Here is a 25,000-nt window from a genome sequence, read left to right as displayed (position 1 = left end):
TGAAACATTTACACTGATGTTTTTTGTGAATTCAATGTGTCAGGTTTCTGGATATGTCCCATGGTTTGGTCCAGCAGACGAAGGAGAAGCACAAACAGGTGTTTGGGATTGTGAAGGAGCGTATTGTGACTACTCAGCCCTGTTCGGTCATAGAGGAGGTGCAGCAGGGAGGACAGTGTGGAGCAGGACTGAGCCTCTGCGGTCCCAAGAGCCCAAAGGTACAGTACAGTATTAAAGTCATATGGTAGTGTAATGTTTATAATTTTATGTCTTTCACTGTTACAGTATATCATCAACATGATCTTTCAGGAGACATAAGTGATGACATCATTTTATAAATACTTATAGCTGTGCTTGCCAACCCAAAATATGTTTTGGTATTTCCCCCTCAGTTCGTGGCTTCCTACTTTTCCCAGAATGAGTTTCAGTTCTGCATGCAACTGTGAGCTACAAGAGTAGGAGGAGAGAGCAGAGCGCTATCTTTTTCTAGTGTGAAATCCGTTGATAATTTGGTTCCTCGCAAAGAAGAAAAAGAAGAAGAAGAAAAAGCCTTTGCTCTTTGATTCAGAGAAACTGACATGAAAGCATTCACTGTTCATGTCCTAGATAGTTGAAATGGTATCTGATATTACATAACATTGTAGCCACATCCAACATTTTTTTCATTCTTTGGAGTCAGACACAACAGCAAATGGGTCTGAAAATGTCCCGTGTATCACCAACAACTGTTATTCAGCAGGAATACATTGTTTAAAAGTGGACATTTCCTTTGAAACAGACTGAGTTGTGTTAGAATTTGTGTGTTTGGTCTCACACACCTCCGGTATTTTTTGCAAATCTGCAGGTTTCATTGAAGGAGAACGGGAGCTTGAGTAAAGACAGTAACGTTTCCATGGAGATTCCCATCCATACTACCATTGCCTATGCCCTTATAGAGCTAGAGATCAAACAGGATGGGCACTATGGTGAGAAGTCATTCACGCACAACTGATTAAACTCTTACTGCAGTTACATTTCACATCGGGGTATTTGAAAGGTAACTTGTTGTATTTTTTTTCACAGAGCTGTGTCTGATGTCAGACACCACTGGAAGTTTTGAAGTAGATGGCCCTGTTAAGAAAGGACTATTGCATATCTTTGGAGCCTCTGGCTCTGCCCCTGAAAACAGCCCCCTTAAACAAGGTAAATTACTGTTTTCTTCTCCGCAGCCATAAAACATGTCAAACTTGTTAACATGTGCTTTGACCTAGATTATCAGAGCTCTTGTGTCAACTTGTGCTGCTTACTGTTTTGTTTTCTATACATCTATTTGAATAAGTGCCTGGTTCAATCTTAGTTTTTTGTGACCTGCTGCATGCACACATTTAGTCTATGAAGGTGAATGATAAAGTGAATTCATTTTGTATTTTAGAATTGGAGCGACTGAGCGATCATTTCCAGCAACTTTCAGCTCTTCCTGCCACCACGAGGTCCTCTCTGCTCCAGCAAATCACAAAAGTTATGGAGGACCGGGAGGCCGTCAGTACACTTCAGAATGTGGTAAGCGGGTCCAGAGAGGTGATGTCAACACAGAGTTATATTGTGGAGTTAGCCCTTCTGTAACATTGACTTTTAAATCTGAATGTCTTCCTCTGTCTCAGCTGGACCAGATGTGCTTGGATAAGAGACCTGCCTTGGATGATGTCACAGCGACAGATTCCCAAAAACAGAACATCCAAGCAATTCTGGACCTTTTGGAGCAGTGCGGTGAAGTGAAGTCCACACCAGTCCTCACAGCCCTTCACCTCATTATCAGCGCCATGGATGGTGAGAAAGTTGTACTTTAATTGAAATGTTGCTTCAATCTCAATCTGTGAAAAAGATCAAGTTAAAGTCAGGGAGGGAAGTGTGTGCATGCATGCAAAAATGTCCAGAAAATCTAATTTCCTCAAGCTCTGTTTTCATCCTGTATCTGTGTCTTTGTTTTGCAGAGATGACAAATGATTGTCTTTCTCTCCTGGGAATGTGCTGCAGCCTCACAGTGTTACAGGCTCTGGAGCTATTGGTTAGTAAAGTCAGTTATTATAAATAAGAATACAAGAACATGTTATGTGAGTTGTTTTTTTTTTCATGGTGACACATTGATTTAGATGCCTTTTTATCTTCCTGTCACACCTGTTCCAGGTGCAGTGTGTCTCGGAGAAGGGGGAGTTGCCTCTGAGCAGCGCAGGCCTAGCAGCACTGACAGAAGATGTCTATGAAAAGACTGAACATCTGTTTGCCTCCTCTAATGTGTCCCTGAAGAGAGACGGGGACACAGTGACGACAGAAATAAGCCACCTGGCGGGAAACCTCCCTCTGGTCCTGTGCATCGCTGTCAGAGGACTCGCCTCGTTGGCCCACTGTGATTGAACTGAAGACACCTTTTTTATCCACCAGAAACTTGAAACCGTACACCGGAATGAGGTAAAGGGGATCACATAGATCGAGTGTTATATATCAGTGTTTTTTTTCTTTTTTTGGAGCAGTAGAATTTCCTCTAAAACAGTGATGCATTCTACTGTTGGGTAATTATATAAGTGTAAAAAAATTTGACAATCAATTAGTTTAGGTCATGGATTTTGGACTCTTTGTTGGACAAAACAAGCATTTTGAAGACATCACCTTAGGCTCCTCTGGGAATGTCTGAGGGGCATTTGTCACAGATTTCTGGTTTTATCTTAAAAAAAACCAATTGATTACAATCTTAAAATGATCCACTTTTGCGATTATTACTTATTATTAAGTAAGGGATAGTAGCCTACAAGTAGGGTCGTAACGGTATACTGTGGTATTAAAATTGATGGCTATCATACTGTGTACATTTGCTTATCAATGGTACTGAAAAAAAACTGACATAAGTGAGTGTGTGTGAGTGAAAGGTACAGACAGGAGCAGTCTGGCTGTGCTGTTGTGCACCTACAGTATATATTCTTTGTTAATAATCATGAGCCATTATTTTAAAAGCTCAAAGCTGTTGTTATTATCCATTTAGTAGTTAATTTAACATGCTATAGTGCTGCTAACAAACATGCTTCACTTATATAACATGACCTGTTCTCAATCCTCATCATGATCATTATAGCTGACAATAATAGCAATACTAATAATAATGATGATGAGGATGATGATAATAATATAAGTTTGATACCATGATATTTTCTGATAAGGTTATCGTACCGTGAAAATCTCATACCGTTACAACCCTACTTACAAATTGTGCTTTACTAAAGCATGTCAAAATTGAGGGTTCTCAGTGGCGATGGTAAAATAAAAAATAACCATTACCTGCAGCCCTGAAATATTCTATTATATGGTCACAACTGAATCCGGAAACTTTGACTAGATTTTAAATGCTTAACTTCACACCTGCTGGTGGTATCAGCATCAATATACACATTAATTTGAATATAATATTCAGATTTTAGTATCTGAATGAAAATGAAAAAAAAGCGTTCAATGACTGACACCTGGTTCTTGCCATCATATTTTGGTTCATAGTATCTGAAAGAAGCATCTCTTTTTTTATTTTGATCTCATATAATTCCATTTTATCTACCGTAAGATTTGTAAATAATTGTCTTGTTCCATGGTCTTGGTGAATACTTTATTCTGATTGGCTGCTGGGTGTCCATTTATTCCTGATACAAGAAAAGGAATATATAAAAGAAGGATGGGTCCTTATGTCTTGGTGCCAGTTCTATTGAAGTGAATGGGGCATGGCAAGTCTCACTATAACCCACCACCATACCTCTGTTGTTTCACCTTTGATTGCTAAATATTTCTACAAAAATAAAAGCACATTACGTGATGTTGACTGATGTTTTTTTTTTTATCTATCTACGCATTTGTTTACCTTGTTATGGACATTAATAGTATAACACTAGGGCTTCTTCTGGTAAATCTGAAAGGGGACAAACATAATAAGTATAAGCCTCAGTGGCAGCATTTTTAACACTTTGTCTTTGTCAGAGTAGAGAGTCTGGGCTGTACAAAAAGTGTTTTTTCCATTTTCCAATAAACCTCAGCAGAAGTAGGAAATGGGTGAAAGCAATAAAGAGGACACCTTCCCATCTTACCGTACAATAACTCGTCTTCTGGAATCCATACCATTTGGACCAGGCGTCATAGAGTTATATATATAGTATGTTGAAACATTTCTTACAAAAAAAGTCCTAGCATAGTCTGTCAAAAATTTTCATGAAAAAAGTCCTAGTATAGTATATCCAAAAATGTCTTTAAAAAAAACGTCATAGTATAGCATGTCATAAAATTTCATGAAAAAAGTCCTAGTATAGTATGTTGAAAAATTTCATGAAAAATCATAGTATAGTATTTCCAAAAATGTCTTTAAAAAAAAAAGTCATTGTATAGTATGTTGAAAAATTTCATGAAAAAAGTCATAATATACTATGTCAAACATTTTCATGAAAAAAAAGTCATAGCAGTCTGTCAAAAATTTTCATGAAAAAAGTCATAGTATAGTATATCCAAAAATTTCTTTAAAAAAACGTCATAGTATAGTATGTCGAAAAAAAAGTCATAGTATAGCATGTTGAAAAATTTCATGAAAAATCATAGTATAGTATTCCAAAAATTTCTTTAAAAAAAATAGTCACAGTAAAGTATGTCGAAAAAAGTTATAGTATAGCATGTCGAAAGATTTCAAGAAAAAACAGCATAGCATAGTTTGTCAAAAATGTTCATGTAAAAAAATTCAGAGTATAGTATGACGTAAAAAAAAAGTGATAGTATAGTATGTGGAAAAAAGTAACTGTACTGTAAGCCATAAAAAAAGGCATAGTATGTCAGTCATAGTATAGTATGTAAAAAAAAAATCATAAAACATCATAGTATGGTATGTCATAAAGTCAAAAAGTTTTATTATGTCAAAAAAGTCATAGTATAGTATGTCGGAAAAAATAAGTCATAGTATAATATTCGGTATGCAGTGCATAGTTTACCATTTCAGACAACCTATGACTTTTTATGATATTTTTTATGGCATACTACAATTTTTTTATCATGACTATGTAACAATAAACAGTCAAAAAAAGAATAGAAAAAAAAAGCAAGGCAAAACCAAAGCAGATCATTAGAAAACACCAGTTATTTATTTGAAATCTGAAAATACACATTTTTTTAATTCTTGTAAAATATACCTTTTATAAGTAAATATTAGCTTCATTTAAAACGGTTACGTTTTAGTAATATCACATCAAAAGGGATGGTTCACTGAGATGCAGTACCCTGTTCAAGAGTCCTGTGGAAAGTTTTTTCTTTCAAACAAAGACAGCACCATATCGACGGGTCTAACAGACTTTTGGGTCATGTAAGTATTTTTGACTGACAATCAACATAATTGTAACGTAATCTGTTGTGCTTGAGTGAAAGAGAAATTATGGTTAAACATATATAATTACTTTTTCTTCTGTACAACAGTGATTGGCATGACATTTTCCATGTATGAGTTTGAAATGCAAAGACAGCAGATCATAAATGTAGCCTGGCCTAGTAGAGGAAAAAGGTCACACAATATGACACTATTCAACATGAATGATGATTTGTAGGGCTAAAACGATTCTTCGGGTAATTCAATTACCAAAAATCAATGTTTCTTTGCATCAAAGCTTCTTTTAATCCCCCCGCTGTTAATCCCAAAACAATTATTGTTTTGGATAGTTGTATATGCGTATTATATGCATATACTGTATGCGTACCTTTTTAAAGCAATTTCAAATTATTTCTTATAAATGTAGACTTTTCTAAAAAGGAAACCAATTAGTTCTTCACTTTAAGAGACCCGTCTTATTTTCTCTTTTGCTCCTTAAAGCAAAATACTTTTTATCCGATTAATCGATGGAATAATCGGTAGAATACTCAATTACTAAAATAAACGATAGCTGCAGCCCTACAAGATTGTAGTGACAAAATTAGATTAAGTACTGGAGGCATATGCACTGTAAACTGTAACACTGAGGTATCGTTCTTTTCAATGAGCAAGCTCTCCTCATTTTTGCAGAATAAATACACTTTACCTATCTTACATACAGATGTAGAATTAAAACAGGACATGACAAAAATCACATTTGCGTTTAAAACATCCTGACACAAAGGGCCAGTATTTTTCTTCCAATCCACATGAATAGAAAGGATTCTTTAGAAAAATATTTTGCCAATAAATAAGTACACTTTCTGTGTGTTGTGAGTTGCATAGTGTGCTAGAAAGGAATCTGGCAAATCAGATCAAGGTGACTCTGATGCAGCTTTTGTGCGAGACCCATTTTCACACAGGTCTGATGTCCAACACGTTGTCCGTGTGTGTGCAGTACAGTGTTGAATCCTTCGTCCCTTCAGGTGTCCCCTTTCATCCTAAGCCTAGCAGCTTGGACAGCCGTGTCTGTCCAGTAGGGGGTAAAACATCAGTAGACCCAGCTGACTGGAACCCACTGCGGCTCTACGAATAACTGCTCTACCACCTCCTGCAGTTTGTCAAAAGCCTTGTCTAGATTGTCATTGACAATAGTCAGGTCAAAGTAGTGGCTGTATGCCCGACGGATCCTGGCACTCTCGTCCACAGTCTTCTTCAAATCATTCTCCTGTTACAGAAAGAGATTCAGCCCATTAGGATGATGGAAGCAACAACCATTTCATAAGTTATAACCCCTGAAATGTTCATCGTCATTAATAAATATTTAAGAACCTTAAATCCTCTCAAAACGTACCGTGAGTAGTTTGGTAGTAAGTCCAGCATCTATCACAGCTTTGTGCATAGCTCTTAGTGTGTCCAGTTCAGGAGCAGCAATGAACACCACAAAGGGCATAAACTCAGCAGTCTTCAACAATTTCAGAGCCTGGGTAGAAAATATAATGTCACCACCAAAGCTTTAGGCGAGAAAAAAAAGGTAGACACATTGAAAGCGTGTGCCTTTCCACTAACCTGAGGGTTGACGTCCAGGATGCAGGTACGGCCTGCATTCACCACTTCATGGATAGAGTCGATCTTGGTGCCATAAAGGTTGGCATCGTACTCGCCATGCTCCAGGTAACGGTTCTCCTTGATGTCCTTCTCCATCTGTTCTCGCGTCACAAAGCAGTAGTTCTGGCCGTCCATCTCCTCTTCCCTCGGATGTCGTGACGTGACTGGAGATAAAAAGGTGAGTAAAGGTATTACGTGTACCTTGTCAGGGAATCTAGTTGCAGACAACGCAACTACATCAGCTGCCTTTCTCACTCACTCACAGGGTACAGTGGTTCCATATCGCAGAGGGTTCAGGACAATAAGTCTGTTCTTCAGGCTCCGCCTCCCAACTCCCTGGGCTCCAATCAGAACCAGCGTTTTCCTCTGAAAAGGTGGCATCTTGGCTACTTCCTCATAGATCTGCAGCTCATAACGGTCAAATTCTGTTCAAGGCAATTCATAGGCTGGATGAGTACCATCATGTCATCTAGGCACTTGCAATTTAACACTGCAAACTTTTAACAAAATCTCTTATATGTATTCCAGTGGTGATGCACACCTGCATTCTTCGAAGTGAGGTACATCATTTTTTTCTTCTTTTTCTTCGCAGTTCCACAGAGCATCCCTGAGACAAATTTAAAAAAAAGTGTCAGATTACCACATGGTGGTGCTAAAGGCAAGAGTTTCCTCATTATCATGATAACTAAACAAGAAAGAGAATCAGGTTAGCATGGTGTGAATGAGTTGGCTTGTGTGAAAATGATTTGAACTGACCTGTACTAGTAGTATCCCAGTCTCTTCTCACAAAAGCTTTCCTCTTCTCCTCCAGGAACTGACTGGGGATGAGACCAGTGGCTCCACCGACAACTTTGCGTGCCTACATGGAAATCAGTGTAGTTGAGAGACGATTGATATTTCACATAGTAAATGAATACCATGCCAAGGTCGCAAACATCTTCCTCCTCATCTTTCGCTGCCTCTTTTAGCTTTCAACAGTCAATTTCACCCCACTTCTAATTAGCTGTGCAGCTAAATGCGTCTACTCACCTGCCACCAGTTGGGGTCCTCCTTGTTGACTACATGAAGGATGTCTCCCTTGGAAAAGGCCAGTCCTGCCTCTTTACAGGGGATCAAGTTGTCTGTGGCCGGATTATAGTTGAAGTGGGGCTTCAGATAAACCTACAATTTAGGGTGTGAACAAGATACCAGACAATTAAATCATACAGAGAGCATACACAACAGGATGCAGCAATAGCGTAATCCTTTTTTCCCTACACATCATATTCTCATTCTGAAGTCTTCTAATTCACAACTCTTGCCATATCTAAAACCCAACAAGCATATAACCAAACAGTAGAATTAGATCATTCGATCCTGCCCAGCACAAAGGTCAGTGTCTGACATAACCCTACGCACTGCTCCCTGGTGTCAGCTGCTGTGTGTGCCTGTTACTGTAAGAAGGGTAGGGGGTACTCCAGTGAATATAGTAGTGTGTGTCCCACATGGTGTGAGGAGTGTTATTAATAGACGCTCACTGGGCTCAATTTTCAGAAGCCTGGCATTCTGAGATCACCCAGGTCAGGCAGCTCTCCCCCAAACCCTGTAAGGTACAGTATGACTCCTAACAGCCTTGAACACCTGGCAAACCGGGACTTATACATCAACCGCATCCTTTATTCTGATGCACTTAACTCAATGATTTCAAAGAGCTCATAAAAAAAAAAATAGTATTCAATTCAGATTTCCCACTGGTGAAACACTGGACAGGAAAACATAAAATGCAGCCTCCTTTTTTCCTAACCCACCTGTGGTGGTGCCGGTGTGTCTCTGTAGCTGGGCAGGACCTTGAGTGTGATGCTACCAACGCAGTCCCCCAACAGCTCCTGGAGTTCAAGGGGGTTCCGGCCGACCTCACGACCGTTCACCTCGCGGAGTATGTCCCCCGTGTGCAGCATGCCCTGCCTGTCAATCGAGCTGCCGTGCAGGATCCGTGCGATCACCATCTCTCCCCGCTCCACGCGGAACGTCACCCCCTGAAAGACATTCAGTCACTTAGTATGATACATCCGCACTTCATTAATCATACAGGAGGTCTATTTCATGGCATGGTCTGTCTGATTGCTGTTAAAGAAGCAACTCTTGTTGAGTTTCTGTCTAAAACCGAGTTACTCTATTCTACAGATGGTAAAAGAGGACATGAGTAAAATACTTGGCACATGTTTCCTCTGCAGAGCTGTGGTTGATATAAATGCCTGGCTAACTTACCAGTGGTTCCCCGACTTTCTTCTGGATGCCAATCATCCTGACAGCATCAGCTGGCATGAGTGAACTTGTCAACACGGCATTGCTGTTCACCGCAGCGTGGGGCATTTCATAGCACTTTGCAGCCACTTTGTCATGAGCCTCTATCAAGGACTGAGGCAGAGGGAAAAAAAAAAAACAGGAGAGAAGTTCAGACAGAAATAAGAGAAAATGTGGTTCACAATCTCCGTACTTTAAGATATCTCAAAGTACATTTCCAACACTTTTTCTCAGAGACAACAATCACCGCTACTCTGTGGTTCATCCACCAAAATACAAAAAACTAACAGTGACTGCCACATGCATTTGGTACACATATCACTTTACTGTGCACATTCCTTTATAAAACACGCTTTTATGACTGCATCAACATGACTAATTGATATATAGAGAAGATAAGCCAGTCGTGTTCTTACCCTAGCAGCCACAACATAGAGTTAGCATTGGTCAGGAACTACAAACTGCATCAGCAAATGTGAAGATTTACTGAAACAGTGAGTGACAGTCTTCTCCTCCTGACTTTACCCACATAACTCAGCCTGCTATTGGCCCAAGGAAATACACCCCCACCCTCCCATGCCGCAGCTTGTAAGTGGTTGAAAATATAAAAGGGCGACAAGGAAGCAGAGCTGCCACCACTTCAGAGAATATTAGCCAATGGTTGGTATAACAAGCTCCAACATCCATTCCCACACACAAGTAGAACTAAAGCTAGACCATTCACTTTACAAATCTCTGGTCCATTCACCCCCATTACAAACAGTAAAAAGAGGAATGAGGTCTAAGATACCTTAAAGTGTGGCCCCTGAAGGATATTGACCAGCTCATCAGCAGAAGCATCTTTTTCTGGCAGGTTGTTGAGGGAATCCAGGATCTCTGTGACCAGCTGAACGTTATCATCCCGCACAGCTTTTAACTTAACTTCTTCAAGACGCTCATGGGCCTACACACACACACACACACACACACACACACACACACACAACAAAACAATGACCACTTCATCAGGCTGTTTGCTGAGAGCTTGGAGCGCCACACAGTAAATACAATGAAACTCAACCTCTATTTGTACTAGGGATGGGAAAATGTGGTTAGAGTTGCCCCAAAACTCTCTGTTTTTGGTTGGTATTTTTGAGCATATAACCCTTTACTATGTTTAAAGCTAAAGTGTGGGGCTGAAATAACATTCACCAACTGTATCGAGCAGGTGTCATATCACAACCACGAGTTTTTTTTCCTATACCAAATTCCTTATTTTTTGACTTTCTGGAAAGCTATTTTAATAATAATTTTACTGGCTACTTCATGACAACATTGTTGTCCACCCTACCTATTCCTTTCATGTAAACCTTTCTTCCTCGTCTTAAGCCACCTGTTGGTTTGGTGATCCGGATATTGATTGACAACGCAAGATAATATGAAAAGCATTCCTCTGTGAATTCTTTTACCAGCTACACTGAGTGAGCACACATTAGGCTTTGGTTCTGTCTAGACAGACCGATGAGAAAAGAGGTAGATAGACAGGATGGACACCCGACAGAGCGATGCACAAAAAGGATACAATTTTGTATCTCAATATTGATGTACATAGCAACTTCTGGGAACTCAGTTGAGAGTCCATTGTGCTATGTTGGTGCTACAGAGAGGAGTTTAACAGCCTGCTGTAGGCTTAGCGTTATCACAGGGGGAAATGAGATCGTATAGTTAATCCTCAACTGATATAACACTATATTGTTTCAACTGTTGCTGTGACCACACACTGTATCTGAAATTACAGAAGTGAGACACCATAAAAATGCCATGTTCTTGTGACTATTATGCAAAACATGAATGGCTCTTAAATCAGACAATCCCTGTGATACATAGAAGACAAGGGGAAATGAACGGTTCAATATGCAATGCGTACAACGGTTCTATTTGATATGACATTACACCAAACTACATACAGGCCCATGTCGCAGGAAAAAAAAAGTAATATCCAAGGAAAGCAGTGCTCCGTTTGTTAGAAATGAGGACAAGAGCTGGCCTTTGTGACAGGTTCTCTATAGAAATCATTCTATTTATAGATATAGAAGATGAACCTAGTGACCTCATTTGTCTGTTATGTAGGCCATTTATTCTTCATGTCTCTTTTAGCTATGTGAAAATTTGATTTAACTGGTGTTAAAAAGGAACATTTTCTGTCAAGTCAAGCTTAAGAAAATGCTTTACATTCCTTTTAAGTGGATATGTAAGAACTACTGTTGGTGTGCTGCACCACCCATCACATAGCAAATCTGAGGCTTGTTTCTCTCTCCTAATGACAAGCACAGTTATAGCTCACACTGGCCAGGAGACATTTCCTGCATGTAATTTAAACCTTGACACCGGAACAGTGGGCACACTGAAAGATTAGTCAACGTCACAGGGTAGCACATTACAGGATGCTGTACATACGCTTGTTAAAAAAAAACATGCATGTTTTAGAGAGAGAGATCAGCTTGAACTATTTCCTTCCTGCCCACCACACCAAAAATAAGAATTTGCCCAGTGCCTTTCTAGTTAATAAATGTTATTGAGCCTCATAGAGTACACTGCCAGGAAGCAGTCGTCATTCTGGACATGTGGCAACATGTGACACTTATTAAACCTTCATTTCCTCACAGTGACATTTGCTCCTCTTCTAAACTATAACTAGAGCTTGATGGTCAGCTAATGAGATTGCAACTCTATGTGTGTGTGTTTCTTTTACCTTTGCGAGGGAGCGGACGATGGGGCTCTCCATGATGCCTCTGAGGAAGATGAGGTCAATATCTTTGGCTCCTGAGCCTGATGGCAGGTCCTTCAGGTTGTCCAGTACCTGCTGCATGGCTGAAGGGAAAAAACACACGTCAAAGATCGGGCTAAAACGATGCCAACCACACTGTTTACTTCTTTTGAGCTTGAGAGTTACAGCTTTGTGAATGCAGGCAGATACGTTAGTGACAAACAAAGCTCATAGCCAGTTATAATGAAAATGATTAAAATTCTGAGCCAATGAAAGCAACAAAACAATGTGCCAATAATACGAGTGGACAGTCTATCAATGGGCCAATTCACAGAGAACATCCCTTATTTCCACGGCAGCAGCAACAAGCACGCAGAGGCACAAAGGAATTGTTCTACTAACAGATCTGCTTTGTACAGGCTGAGAGCACGCAGCAAGAGACTGGAGCCCAAGATCCTGACAAATACAGCTGGTAATTACATATTCAATGATTTCAATTATCAATATCATAATTTCAATAAAATTAATGAATAACTGCGCTTCCCAGTAATTATCTTTTTTTCATTGGATCTAGTATTAAAATAGGGTTTTTGTTTTGTTTTTTTAGAAGAATAAGCAACCCATTTGCATTTTTTTTCAGATAGTTTAAAAATAAAAGTAGACAAAAATGCAGTCACTATGGGAGTCAAACATGTGTCTGTTTTGCAAGTACATCATGTTTTAAAGTTTTTTTTTTAGTTTTTTTCTGGTTTTGATATGTGTCGTTATTGTAGGTCACAGAGGGACAAATGTGAAAGTTCAGAGGCAGCAACAAAACACACCCACACAACTATCTCTGGGCAGTGGGCACAGTACCATTCACATGGTAATGAAATGTCAAATTTTGCACACAACATTACAACAGTTCTATGCAAGATAAGTCAGGATTTTGTCTTTGACAGCTTACCTTTGCCAGACTTTGCATTGGTCACAGTCATGTTTAATATTCCTCAGCACAGGACGGTGAAACTCTCGATCAAAAGCCGCCCAACTGCCCGCTTACAGAAACCAGAGCACCTGGAGGGCTGGAGAAGGTAGGACACTTGCTCAAGTCAGTTACTGTACATACGCTAAGATCATCATACTGTTCAAGCCATGTCATGAAATCAATCAAGCTGATATTTACTATTATGTTGCTGTTGAACAAATGCAGATACAGTACAGATGCATGAGACACAAAATAAAAAACATTGGTTTGTCTTTGTGTTTCATGCACATGTTAGCACAGAGGGCTCTTATGAATCAAGGGTATGACAAAGAGGGCCATTGAATGACAAAGGATGAGTCTTTCGTCCTTCTGGCTAAAGGTTGTGCCAGCCACACACAGAGAGAGGCCCCTGGGGACTCAGTACAAACATGATCTCCAAACAGAGTGAGGCAAAAGCAGCCCTACCAATGCCTAGAGGGTAGGTGGACAAACAGAAGTATGGGTTCATTTAACTGTACACTGTGAACTGTATAACCATCATAAATGCAACACTATACTCTATCCACACAATGTCAACAAAGACAGTAAAACGGCAGATAATCATCCAGAGCCAAAAAGAAACAGGAAAGGCACAAACTCACCTACAAACTGTGTTCAAATCATCAGTGCAGCACTCCAACATGGAGCCCCACGTTTTCTACAAAACACTCATCTGGTACCTCTGGACTAAAGAGAGAAGAGAAGAGAAAAAAATAAAATAAAAATCACATTATTCTTCTTATTTGGTGATATTGTCCAAGACAATCTAAAAACCCTCCTAGGTGGTACCCAGGGTTTCATTCATTGCCTTCTCCTGTTCGGTTAGCTGTATTGTAAATGCAGCCATTGTGATTGGCCAAATCAATCACATGACCAATGTCTGTTTAAAAGACTCACTATTACCACCAAGTCAGATGAAGCTCAGCTCAGAAAGAATGAGACTGGGAGTATTAATTGTGTTCTGTGGATTTAAAAAGATCAAATAAATGTAACTAAAAGAAGCCTTTCATTTTATGGGACACATTGTTGTGGCCGATTTCACTGAATTACTATGAAGATCGTTCTAGTCGTTGTTGTCATCAGCAGTTGTTACTGTTCTGCAGTTAACCACATAGGTTGGAAATAAAAGCAATCACTGTGCCTGGCACCTTCTAAAAACTAAATGTATATCTATTTATTTGTTACATTTTGTTTTACAAAGTTAAGAAAGCACTGTTTAAGTCAAGCACTTACACATAAAAGAATGATCCTAGTCACTTCTACACAGCGAGGCATGCAGCTTATTAATTAAACACTGGTATCGGATCGGTGTATCCCTATACCTCAGTATTTCTCTTGGGGACTACTCTAAAATCTAAGGGATCTGTGTCAAAAGTGTTTGTTTATGTTATGAGTTTATGTTAAAGGGACTGTTTGTAACTTCTTACACGTAAAAAAATCACCTGGGTCGGTGTCCCAGGCGCGCTCGCATAGGCGCGCTCGCGTGTGGCTACGCTGTTCAGACAAGACTCCAACACAAACTACACAGAAGCACCAAAACCGCAAAGTTATATCTAGTGAAGCCCGTCTTGCAAATCAGTGTTGGCCGCGGTCGGAGGACGCGGGGGAGACCGTAGCTTTGGTCTCCAGGGCCGGAGTCTCTGCTGTACTCTGCCTGCCTGCCTTCAATCACAGCTCGCTCCACCTCACGTGGATGCGCGCACACTAAACACTACAGAATAGTTAGTTTAGCTCTGAGAATATCTAGTGATTGTAGAGTGGACGTTTGCGCAGAAATAACTGCTGCAGCTCCTCCAGACCAACAGAGGTTTCCCGTGTCTTGTGAAGTGACGGGGCTCCGCAGCGAGAAACGTTATCGTCTCCGACCAAAGCTCCGGTGTCTTCCCTGTTCCCTCCGACCGCGTCACACTAGGATCAGCATTGATTCATGGAGAGACCTTCGTCTGGTCAGCTAACATTACTGCCATGCAGGTGAAATATAGAGTGATATCGTGGTTTTAGCTGACGTGTGTCACCTCACTGTTTTGACGGATGCTCGCTCACATTCAGTTAGCGCGTGCACACGGGTGAGCGCAAGCAATAGGACGCTGACTTTCGCTGACTTAACGGCCACAGGTGTCGCTGTTACAATCAATTTCTGATTCTTACAAACAGTTCCTTTAAAAAGTAATAATACACTATCAGTCAATATATTTTTATCAGATTTTAAAAACTCTTAAATATCAATATCTCTGCCTCAAATATCCAATACCGGTCGAACTATAACTTAGATAAGATCCCTGTCTAATGTGATGCTAGGTAGAAAAGGTTTACCACAGCAGGGAATACATTATGTGAAAATGAATGAAAGGAAATAAGACATACAGTATAATAGCAACACTGTGGTACCACACAGTGGTAATTTGTGAGGACTGAGAGGTCAGATACCTCAGTGAAGCACCATTGCTTGCTGCTGTACTACTTAACAGTCACCCATTATGAGCTCATTCACAATTTGTATAAGTTAGGAGTTGCTTTAAGGGGGCTGGGAAGAAAGCACAGTTGTTTGAGACAACATTCACATGAGGAGCAGCTGAGTGCCAGATAAGTTCATAAGTAGCAAGTTAGCTCTAATGTCAAGGAAGGACACTAAAGTAACTCACAGTGGAGCCTTCAACAAGCTGTAGTGATTTCACTTTGCTGTCAAGCTACCAGCACATCGAACACGTGTGTAACCAGGTATAACAATGATTACCAGCCATTGGTAGCTAATTAACGGTACTAAACTAATGTTTATTAAGCATTAACGCACAACAATCCCATATTATCTGAAACATATTGAACTACAGCTAAACTACACGCTGTCAGCTCCTCTTTGGGCTGTTCACTCCACTAGTCCCGTACCATAGTTGGTGCTGCTAGCCACTGCTAGGCTAGCTCGTATAGCTCATGCAGGCATGTTAGCATGCTAGCAATGCTAATGATAGCTAGAAAACACGTTGAGTATCTATCTGACACATATACCACTATGTTACAACAGACAAGCCAGTTAAATGAACCAATCTACCTTCACCAGTCAATGGTTTGTAATGTGTAGTAGTAGTCATGGAAACAGTTGGCTGCGAGTCAAGTTATTAGCTCGCTAGTAGCTAACAGTAGCATCATGTGGCTCCGGCGAGCTAGCAGTTAGCTGGTCGTTAGCTGGTAACCAAGCAACTAGAGCGTTCCAACATGAGTATTCTGCGTTCTCTGGTATTATGAATGAATGATACGTTACCTAGTTTAATCAGTAGCATCCAGTCACACGTCCATGCTTCCCTCCATGTCAGAGTTTCCTATAAATCGCAGACTACTTGCGCAATAGTAACTTGTTAATGTGTCTCCAGTGAGCCTGCCTCTCTTCTCTCAGCAGCTCGTCCACACACAGTGTGATGTGATAATCACATCCAATGCCCTGCAAGTTATATATCTAGTGTATTGAAATCCTGCTCAAACCATCCATTATAAATTACTGTAAACTTTACCTTACAATAAATAAAGAAAATGTGTTTCTTCAAATATTGATTTCCCCCAATCAAATGCAATGACCACTAATAACATAAATGTGAAATACCCTCTGGCTGCTTTCAGTTTTAACAGCTTTTCTACATCTCCTTGTATTTTTATATCTGGTAAATTTTTTTGTACTTTGTACTTTGTACTACTAACTTTTTACTGCCTTTTTACTAACATGTTTTGCACTATGGAACTGTGATGCTGGAAACTTGAATCTCCCTCGGGATCAATAAAGTTACTATCTATCTATCTATCTATATCTATCTGATTGTGGACTGTTCACATTCAGTGCAATATGAGTTGACAGCTCAATACAAGTATTATTTGGTCACCCTTAATTCAAGTAGCCCCTTGACCTTTGCTCAGTGTGTCCAGCTATACCAGGACTTTAAATTTATATAGTTCTGAATATAAAAAATGTGCCAAAATAGATGGAAAATTAGAGCTTTACTGAATCTATTCATTGTCAGTGGAGAAGTGTACCAGTAATGGCTGAAACTAAACCAAACCTGTGATCACTGATTATTATATCTAGCGCATTGAAATCCTGCACAAACCATGCATATTAATTACTGTAAACTTTACCTTACAATAAATAAAGAAAATGTGTTTCTTCGAATATTGATTTCCCCAAATCACATGCAATGACTACTAAACATAAATGTGAAATACCCTCTGGCTGCTTTTCATTGTGGACTAGTTCACATTCACAATAAAAGCAATCAGTGTTCCTGGCACTTTCTAAAAACTTTTAAATCAGTCTTGTTTACAACCATAAAACGTTTTGGAGTACGCTAAAATTTTCACCATGAAACCTCTAACAGGACCAAAATCATAAGTTTATAGATCCTAAACTATATCCATGCATTACTGCTGAGTGTGTTAAAATACATTAACAGCACATTAAGCCATTATTTTTGATTAAATTGAAAAACTGAGCAGCACGGACACATATTTTCCATTAAAACACATTATTTGTTTTATTTATTTATAATTTAATTATTTATTTATTATATATTTTTTTGCAACAAATTAGACTTAGGTCTGTTGTTCTTGTCATATTTGAAGGAATATTTAGATTAGAGCTACATCGATATCAGGTCACATTCACTGCAATGTAATGAGTTGACAGCTCAATACAACTATTATTATTTGGTCATCCTTAATTCAAGAAGCCCCATGACCTTTGCTCAGTGTGTCCAGCTATACCAGAACTATAAATCTATATAGTTCTGAATTTAAAAAAATGTGCCAAAATAGATGGAAAATTAGAGCTTTTACTGAATCTATTCATTGTCAGTGTACCAGTAATGGCTGAAAATAAACCAAACCTGTGATCATTGATTATTGATTGGGAACATACAGTACATATGTAAATTGATGGTAATGTACAATGTTGTATTATGTGATTTTATGTAAGATGGGCTATTCTGTATTTTTTTTTTTTATTTATTTTCTTTTTCTTAAAAGCCTAACCTGGGACAAGGTCTGCAAATTAGCTATGGCTAGAAGACCTTGCATCGATTGCACTTTAATTAAGTGTAACAATGCCTATGTATTGTCCCTGTCAAATAAACTAATAAATAAATAAAAAAGAACATTTCTCTTCTCGCTCTGGCATAACATCATGCACCATATCAGTGTCTATTATTACATAGCCAAAACATTTAAGAATTAAACTGAGAGGAAACACTTGCCCCCATGAGGAAGCTATCTGATCTTGCTACCATTAATGGCACCTGTGATTATACCATCCCCACATCTGGCTATACATAATCTAATTTGTACCACCCATCAGCATGAAGCTCCAAGCAATATCTAATTACCAAATCTGGTAATTCAGCTGCACCGAAGCTTCTTTAGACAGAGCTTGCATAGTTATAGCTTGGACCAGGTGTCATAACAGAGTTAACCAAATTCTCAGTGTTGCGTGATTCGCTTTTGATGTATCCAGGTCACTTGATTGGATTAAACTGTTAATCTGTTTTCAGGCAAGGTGGAGGTACATCTCACATGATATAACAAGTGAAATAAATGCAACACTGTGCTGTATTCAATTTACAGTTAATTTTTATTTTACTCTCCCCAAAATAGAACATTAGCAGCAGACATGAATTACAAACTATTTGCCCCACTGGAAATAAATTCTCAAAATGTTTAGATGCCTGTTCACCAGTAGAGAGCACTGTTACTCCGTCAGGGAATGACACATATATTGTTCAACATAGTACCTTCACTGTAGATAATCAACACACAAGTTAGTACTACTGGTTGTTTGCCAAATCCAGTGTGCCAGAATGAGACAATGGATGCACTCGCAACATTACAGACCAAAAGTAGGTACATTACACAATGTTTATTCCATGCAGCACGAGTACATTTCACGTCAATAACAGACGTCAGCAGCTTTTATGGTAAAGTCAGCTTGGATATGACAGCTTCAGCATCATCACCACAGTGGCAGCCCGTCATACCTACAACACAAGGAACTTAAGTAAAAGGTGTGTTTTTGACAAACATTAAAACCTATGTAAGATGTTTTCCTGTCCCTATTCACATACAAGAGGATGACAGTGTATTAGAACATTAATAATATTAAATCCAATAACACCATCAGGGTCTGAAAATATCTATATTTCTTTTTTTCCTCATCTGCCACCGTGACAGGTCACTGAACATGTATAGAACGCTTTAGAATGGTAAACACTGAATCAGTACAAAACAGTAGAAATATAGAATATATATCATGTAACTTTAATCCCTGACTATTTTCCATTTAGGAATAGATTATTAAATACATTTCTTATTATAAGGAAACATATCTGCCATAGTGGCAGGTGACCTGACATTTTTACATCCCACAGCCAACATTAACCCTGTATTTGGCAGGTGATAATTTCATTCCCTTACCACCACTAACTACAACCTCAAAATCAACAATTCTTTGACAAAATGTGTAAACTGAACATTATCAGCTTCACAAGAATACATTTATTACATGGCTGTAGTATTGACTTACACTACATTGTATGGAAGTTTGTACTTTCCTGGTATTTCATCTCACATATTTTATATTGCATAGAACTGACAGACAACACAAATTAGTAAAAAAGCTTTACAGAATGTATAAAAAACAACTTTTTGAAATAAACGTACCCGATATAGTTTGATCCTGGAATACTCTCTGTGCTCTCCCTCACCAACACATCTGAAAATAGAGTATCTGGGTTGTCTCTTTTCCCATACCTATGCATAAAAAAAAGAGTCAAGCAACCTGTCAGTACCTCTTTGCATGTACTTTCAAAATTATCGGAACAGAGAGTATGTGATAGAAATAGAAGAACTAACCTTTGTCTTGTGATGAGATTGATGTAGTGTCTTAGTGCAGAATAATATTTGGCGAGCTCCTCGGGTGCTGCACCGTCCCGAGGACTGGGAGGCTTGGCTGGATATGCGTCTATGCCGGAGTGAATACAAGCCAGCAGGCAGAGAGTCAGAATACTCAGCGACATCACAGCGCTGGAGAGAATCCTGGATCACAGGGAAAAATAATAGTCAAAATGCATAATAAAAATAAAGAAATTATTCAACAATGTCACAATGCAAAAAATCAGAAGTAGAATCTCCATATTGGATTTACACTCCACCATAAAAGCTGCCAGATCCAACATTACCTACTAATATTCAATAAAAAATTGTGCCTTTCAATTGTTAGAAATAACAAAAAATGCTTACTTTATAGTGCAACACTTGAAAATCCTGCTGTAGTCGGAGTTTTCGCTGTTCAAGGCACCTCTGCCAGATTCCCAACATTGCCTGTGTTTTATACAGTGTGTGTCGGAAGGGGAGGGAGGGTCATTTCATTCACTTTTAGGGTACTCCTGAGAGATATCTACCGCCTCATTAGTTTAGTAAACCCTGAGTGTCAAGGCAGTGAAACAAATTGGGAGATACTCAGTTACATTATTGTGAAAAGACCAAAACATGTAAGGTGTCACAGCATTAGATTCATTAAAATGTTAATTATTTGACTTGAAGATGTACATGTATTGTGCTTTTTACAATATATCGTAATTAACTGCAATACAGATTTACTGCAGAACATCTCGGCTTTGATGCTTTAATTATTCCTGAATTACAACATGATCAGCTCCTTTGCAGCAAACAATGATTCTTATGCATGATCACAGAAGCACACAAATTGATTCATATCAATTTGAAATGTTATTTTATCCTTAATATTTTTTGTTTCTGCATTAAAAGGGACTGTTTGTAAGAATCCGAAATGCTTGTTAACAGCGACACCTGTGGCCGTTAAGTCAACGAAAGTCAGTGTCGGGCTCGCACTTGCTCGCTCTACATAGACATGAACGAGCATCGCTCAAAACAGTGAGGCGACACACGTCAGCTAAAACCACAATATCACTCTATATTTCAGCTGCTTGGCAGTAATGTTAGCTGACCAGACGAAGGTCTCTCCATGAATCACTGCTGATCCTAGTGTTGGCTTTTCCTGCCTCAGCCTTCGAGGTTAAAGCAGGAAGAGAAACGTTACCGTCTCCGACCGCAGCCGCAGGGAGACACCGGCATCCGGTCAGAGACGATAACGTTTCTCGCTGCGGCGCCCCATCACTTCACAATACACGGAAAACCTCTGTTGGTCTGGAGGAGTGTCTATAGTTATTTCTGCGCAAACGTCCACTGTACATTTACTAGATATTGTCAGAGCTACGAAGTCTTCTGCAGTGTGTAGTGTGCGCGCATGCACGTGAGAGCGGAGCGAGACTAGCGCGGTGTGTGAGAGAAGGCAAGCAGGCAGAGGAGCAGAGGAGCAGAGTACAGCAGAGACTCCGGTCCTGGAGACCAAAGCTACGGTCTCCCCCGCGTCCTCTGACCGCGGCCAACACTGTTTTGCAAGACGGGCTTCACTAGATATAACTTTGAGGTTTTGGTGCTTCCGTGTAGTTTGTGTTGGAGCCTGATGGTACGGGTCCACAGAGAGTCTGAACTGCGTAGCCACACGCGAGCGCGCATATGCGAGCGCGCATGGGAAACCGACCCGGTAGATTTATACGTGTAAAAAGTTACAAACAGTCCCTTTAAATACACTTGGAAGGTCTTACAGGTTTGAAGGGTAGAAAAGAGTATCCTTGATTACATTAAATTTAACTTCTGTTAAAAAAGCCATTTTAATGGCAAAGTAGCAGCAGAGAGAAACGCAGAGACAAATCTCTATTCATTTAGAGTGTCCACTTAAGAGTCTCAGCCAGCATGACAAGTCTCAATAAAACCGATGATGTGTAACTTCAAATGGCCGATGATGGTCTGTTGTTTTCACATTAAGTTGAAATATGTTCGGAAAGATGATGTTTCAGTTTAAAGAGAAATGCAGAGGGTGGTCTGCACCAAGAAACAAAAACATTAATTAATTTAATTATGCATAAATGATAGCCCTGTGATGGTCTGGCGACCTGTCCAGGGTGTATAACGCCTCCGCCCAATGTCAGCTGGGATCTGAAATATATGATCCTGTTAGAAAACAAATTTAAGAAAGTTGCGTTGTAGTTCTTGTTATTACATAAGTGGCTTTTTCTGCGGGGTCTTGGTATAGAAGTGATGCAGTCAAATGTTTTTAAGGGTTAGCAGTTGTTAGCTGGATGGGAAAAAGATCTTCAAAAGTCTCAAACTCATTAATAAATGTTGTAAATATAAATTAATTGATTTTGCATTCTCTTAAGATTGCATCTCATGTATGTAATCTACATGATTGCAAGACAGTTTAAACACTACTGACTGAGACCGAGTTGTATTAAGACAATAACTAAACCATTTTGGCCAAACCAGGAAGCATAACTCCAAATTAGACCAAATCATACAAGAAAGGGCAGTAAATCGCTCAAACACATACATTTTCAATTCCAGGTTGATAGAGGGCACAAAAAGCTTTCAGGCCCTAAATGGTAAGATTACTTTAATGGCAACTATTTTCTTTGAAGAGCACTCTCTTGAAATTTGACAGTGGATTGGTGCTGTCATATAACTCGATTCCAGAGCGACAGCACAGTCTTTGTAGGAAAAGTAGATATACGAACAAAAAACTTTCATCCTCACTATAATATACAGAACATAAGGGCTTATTTCATTCAACAAAATGTGTTCACATTTTAATACAATGATTTAAATAGACAGCACTAATCAAAGTGTCCTGTCAATACAAATCCGTCAACCTGAATGCTCCAAATTTCTAGAGAGCAAAGTAATAAAAACATTGTCGAAAACGAAATACATGGAGAACATAATTTCTCTTATTCCTCCACAGCAGTGACAGAGTTTAATGAGTATAACTTATTTATGATGTCATTATTACTTGACACATTGGCAGTATTGTCCTTGTTACATTCATGCCAATAAAGCATATTGAATTGAATTAAGTAGAAAAATGAATAATAAGATGCAAACATACTGGTGACTGCTGTTTTTCTTGATGAAGAACCATTCATCACCTTTATTTCTGAAATAATGGATGTGCTGTACGGAGAAAGGCCAATAATAAATGCCTGATTTATACTTAGTCACATCAGCGTGCACAGCACCTCGTTGACAAATGAGGACCAGGTGGATAAAGCGCAGAGAGCCCATTACATGCCATGTCTGATACGGTTGATGTGCTCTCTGGTAATACTCCTCAAAAACACCCGACGCTGCAGCCAAGTGCCAACCCACCTGCAGGACACAGACTCTTATCAAAGAACCTAAATATTCAGTTTATATTTGATTTATACCACAAATACATTACTAGAACTTTAACTGTAGAGAGGGTAGATGGGTTTTTAGCAGAGGGTTGAAGGTGAAAGTCTTAGTTGGGGGTTGTGGAGATAAATAATTTATTTGCAGCAAATTGCATACCAGAGAGCAATGAAGAGCTTTGCTTTGCTCTTTTCTCTATGCAACATATGTTTGCCATGCACATATGGAATTATATCAGCAAATAAAGGATAAGCTTTATATGGTATGCCTGCACTTTATTAAGTGAACAATGTTGTGCCACCTAATGTACCTTAAACAGCAATAACTCTACTATGCATGACAGATACTCTGCTGCTGCTGTTTCCAAAAGCCAACTAATCTCCCCCAATCTCCTCCATCATAGAGTATATCAACACCATGTTAATGGCTATATACCAGCGGGTAAAATGGCTGTGCAGCTAATGAGAACATTAACAACAGCAGCAACTTTTGAGTCAAACACAGAACTAATCTTTTTCTTTCACTTGTTTTAATTTTCCCTCTAGATTCATTCTGCTAATTCACTAGAAGGCAGTTGTTTTAATAGTTTGTGACACACAATTTTTTAGTGGGTTTTAGATTCACTATTATTTTCAGACCTTTGTAGGTACAAACAACACAACCGCAAGGCACAAAAACATTCAAACATCAGGTCCCGTCAGGCTCTTTGTAGGCATCTCCCGCTTCATTACATTTTTACATTTAGCTAATGTTCTGATCCAGCATGACTTAAAACAAGTCAATGAAACAGAATGGTCACTTGCTAATGAGGGTATAGTCAGTGTGTGTGTGTGTGTGTGTACACTCATGTAGTATCTGTGCTTCTGTGACTGTTTGGATCTGATTCTCCACAAAAATGCTCTCATCTGCTTAATAAAAAACTGCACTTTTTAATCTTCAGATGGTCATTTAATCAGTGTATTCAATCTGATGCCATGACAGAAACTCAAAAATGTTTATAGAAATCACAGTGATGGAAAAAATCTTATATTCACCCACCAGTTTCAGAATGTAATCAAAATATACAGTACAATTTTTATGGTATCCTACATGCTGGTTATTTGCCGAAGACTGCACAGTTGCAGACTGATGAAGGTCTTTGTGTTGCACACTGACCTACATGTATGTTACCAGTTCACTGAGCAATCTCTTCGCGCATGTAATCACTGAGTGAATGCATATCACGACTAACACTTTGGCCAACAACCTCTCTTTTCCCGTAGGGAGCTATCAGCCTGTTTGATTTGATTGAAAGAATCAACTGGAATGGCTTGTTTTGGTGACCCCACAAAACAATTTCCTAGGAAAACCTGTTCCTAAAACTTGCTATTTCCTGCAGACAACAAACTGCTCAGTGAACGGGAACCATAGGTGGAAGGTGAGACTGTGCACTTGTGAATATTTCCTTTTCATGAAGCTTTATTCTTTATCTCCACTACATTTTTAGGTCACTCATTTTAACAAAGGGAAAGGGACCATTCTTTGCCATGAGTAATTTTAGTTTTAATAATTATGTAAAATTCACTACTTAAATGTGGCTGAGGAAAAACTCTGCCACAACATGGTAATATTTAGAGAATAATTTGCCGATATCTAGAATGGTATTAAAATAATCTATTTTATATATTAAAACAGATATTTTTTCAAG

The 25,000-nt window shown here is 39.1% G+C and overlaps 4 protein-coding genes across 5 annotated transcripts in view; 1 reads left to right on the top strand and 3 right to left on the bottom strand.

Moving 5' to 3' along the window:
- gsdmeb (gasdermin Eb) overlaps positions 1 to 3,829 on the top strand; it is a 5,222-nt gene extending 1,393 nt beyond the window's left edge. The window contains exons 4-10 of the mRNA XM_037783473.1: positions 44 to 218; positions 845 to 965; positions 1,063 to 1,182; positions 1,412 to 1,539; positions 1,641 to 1,806; positions 1,971 to 2,044; positions 2,164 to 3,829. Of these exons, the coding sequence (XP_037639401.1) occupies positions 44 to 218; positions 845 to 965; positions 1,063 to 1,182; positions 1,412 to 1,539; positions 1,641 to 1,806; positions 1,971 to 2,044; positions 2,164 to 2,391 (1,012 nt within the window). The 3' untranslated portion in view covers positions 2,392 to 3,829. The remainder of the gene's footprint in view (positions 1 to 43; positions 219 to 844; positions 966 to 1,062; positions 1,183 to 1,411; positions 1,540 to 1,640; positions 1,807 to 1,970; positions 2,045 to 2,163) is intronic.
- Positions 3,830 to 5,110: 1,281 nt separating this feature from the next.
- On the bottom strand, positions 5,111 to 16,442 carry mpp6a (membrane protein, palmitoylated 6a (MAGUK p55 subfamily member 6)). 2 transcript variants are annotated; one of them, XM_037785332.1, is made up of 14 exons: positions 16,289 to 16,442; positions 13,635 to 13,719; positions 12,973 to 13,090; positions 12,012 to 12,130; positions 10,071 to 10,223; positions 9,245 to 9,394; positions 8,785 to 9,012; positions 8,027 to 8,158; positions 7,754 to 7,856; positions 7,539 to 7,604; positions 7,261 to 7,422; positions 6,959 to 7,161; positions 6,744 to 6,872; positions 5,111 to 6,617 (listed from the first exon to the last, which is right to left on the bottom strand). In XM_037785332.1, the coding sequence occupies exons 3-14, from the start codon at positions 13,001 to 13,003 to the stop codon at positions 6,441 to 6,443; spliced, it is 1,653 nt and encodes a 550-aa protein (XP_037641260.1). In that variant the 5' UTR covers positions 13,004 to 13,090; positions 13,635 to 13,719; positions 16,289 to 16,442; the 3' UTR covers positions 5,111 to 6,440. The 2 variants fall into 2 exon arrangements, with proteins under 2 accessions (XP_037641260.1, XP_037641261.1); XM_037785333.1 differs by lacking the exon at positions 16,289 to 16,442 and adding an exon at positions 16,079 to 16,200.
- A 2,176-nt stretch (positions 16,443 to 18,618) lies between these two features.
- On the bottom strand, positions 18,619 to 20,836 carry LOC119497427 (peptide YY-like). The gene is made up of 4 exons (XM_037785556.1): positions 20,302 to 20,836; positions 19,915 to 20,097; positions 19,723 to 19,812; positions 18,619 to 19,040 (listed from the first exon to the last, which is right to left on the bottom strand). The coding sequence occupies exons 2-4, from the start codon at positions 20,076 to 20,078 to the stop codon at positions 19,016 to 19,018; spliced, it is 279 nt and encodes a 92-aa protein (XP_037641484.1). The 5' UTR covers positions 20,079 to 20,097; positions 20,302 to 20,836; the 3' UTR covers positions 18,619 to 19,015.
- Positions 20,837 to 24,238: 3,402 nt separating this feature from the next.
- malsu1 (mitochondrial assembly of ribosomal large subunit 1) overlaps positions 24,239 to 25,000 on the bottom strand; it is a 3,745-nt gene continuing 2,983 nt past the window's right edge. Inside the window, exon 4 of the mRNA XM_037785555.1 lies at positions 24,239 to 25,000. This exon is cut by the window's right edge and continues 422 nt beyond it. The gene's annotated coding sequence lies outside the window, so the exon portion shown is untranslated.

This window comes from Sebastes umbrosus, chromosome 11, assembly GCF_015220745.1.
Source record: "Sebastes umbrosus isolate fSebUmb1 chromosome 11, fSebUmb1.pri, whole genome shotgun sequence".
Classification (NCBI taxonomy): Eukaryota; Metazoa; Chordata; class Actinopteri; order Perciformes; family Sebastidae; genus Sebastes; species Sebastes umbrosus.
This window is presented reverse-complemented; position numbering and strand designations above follow the sequence as displayed.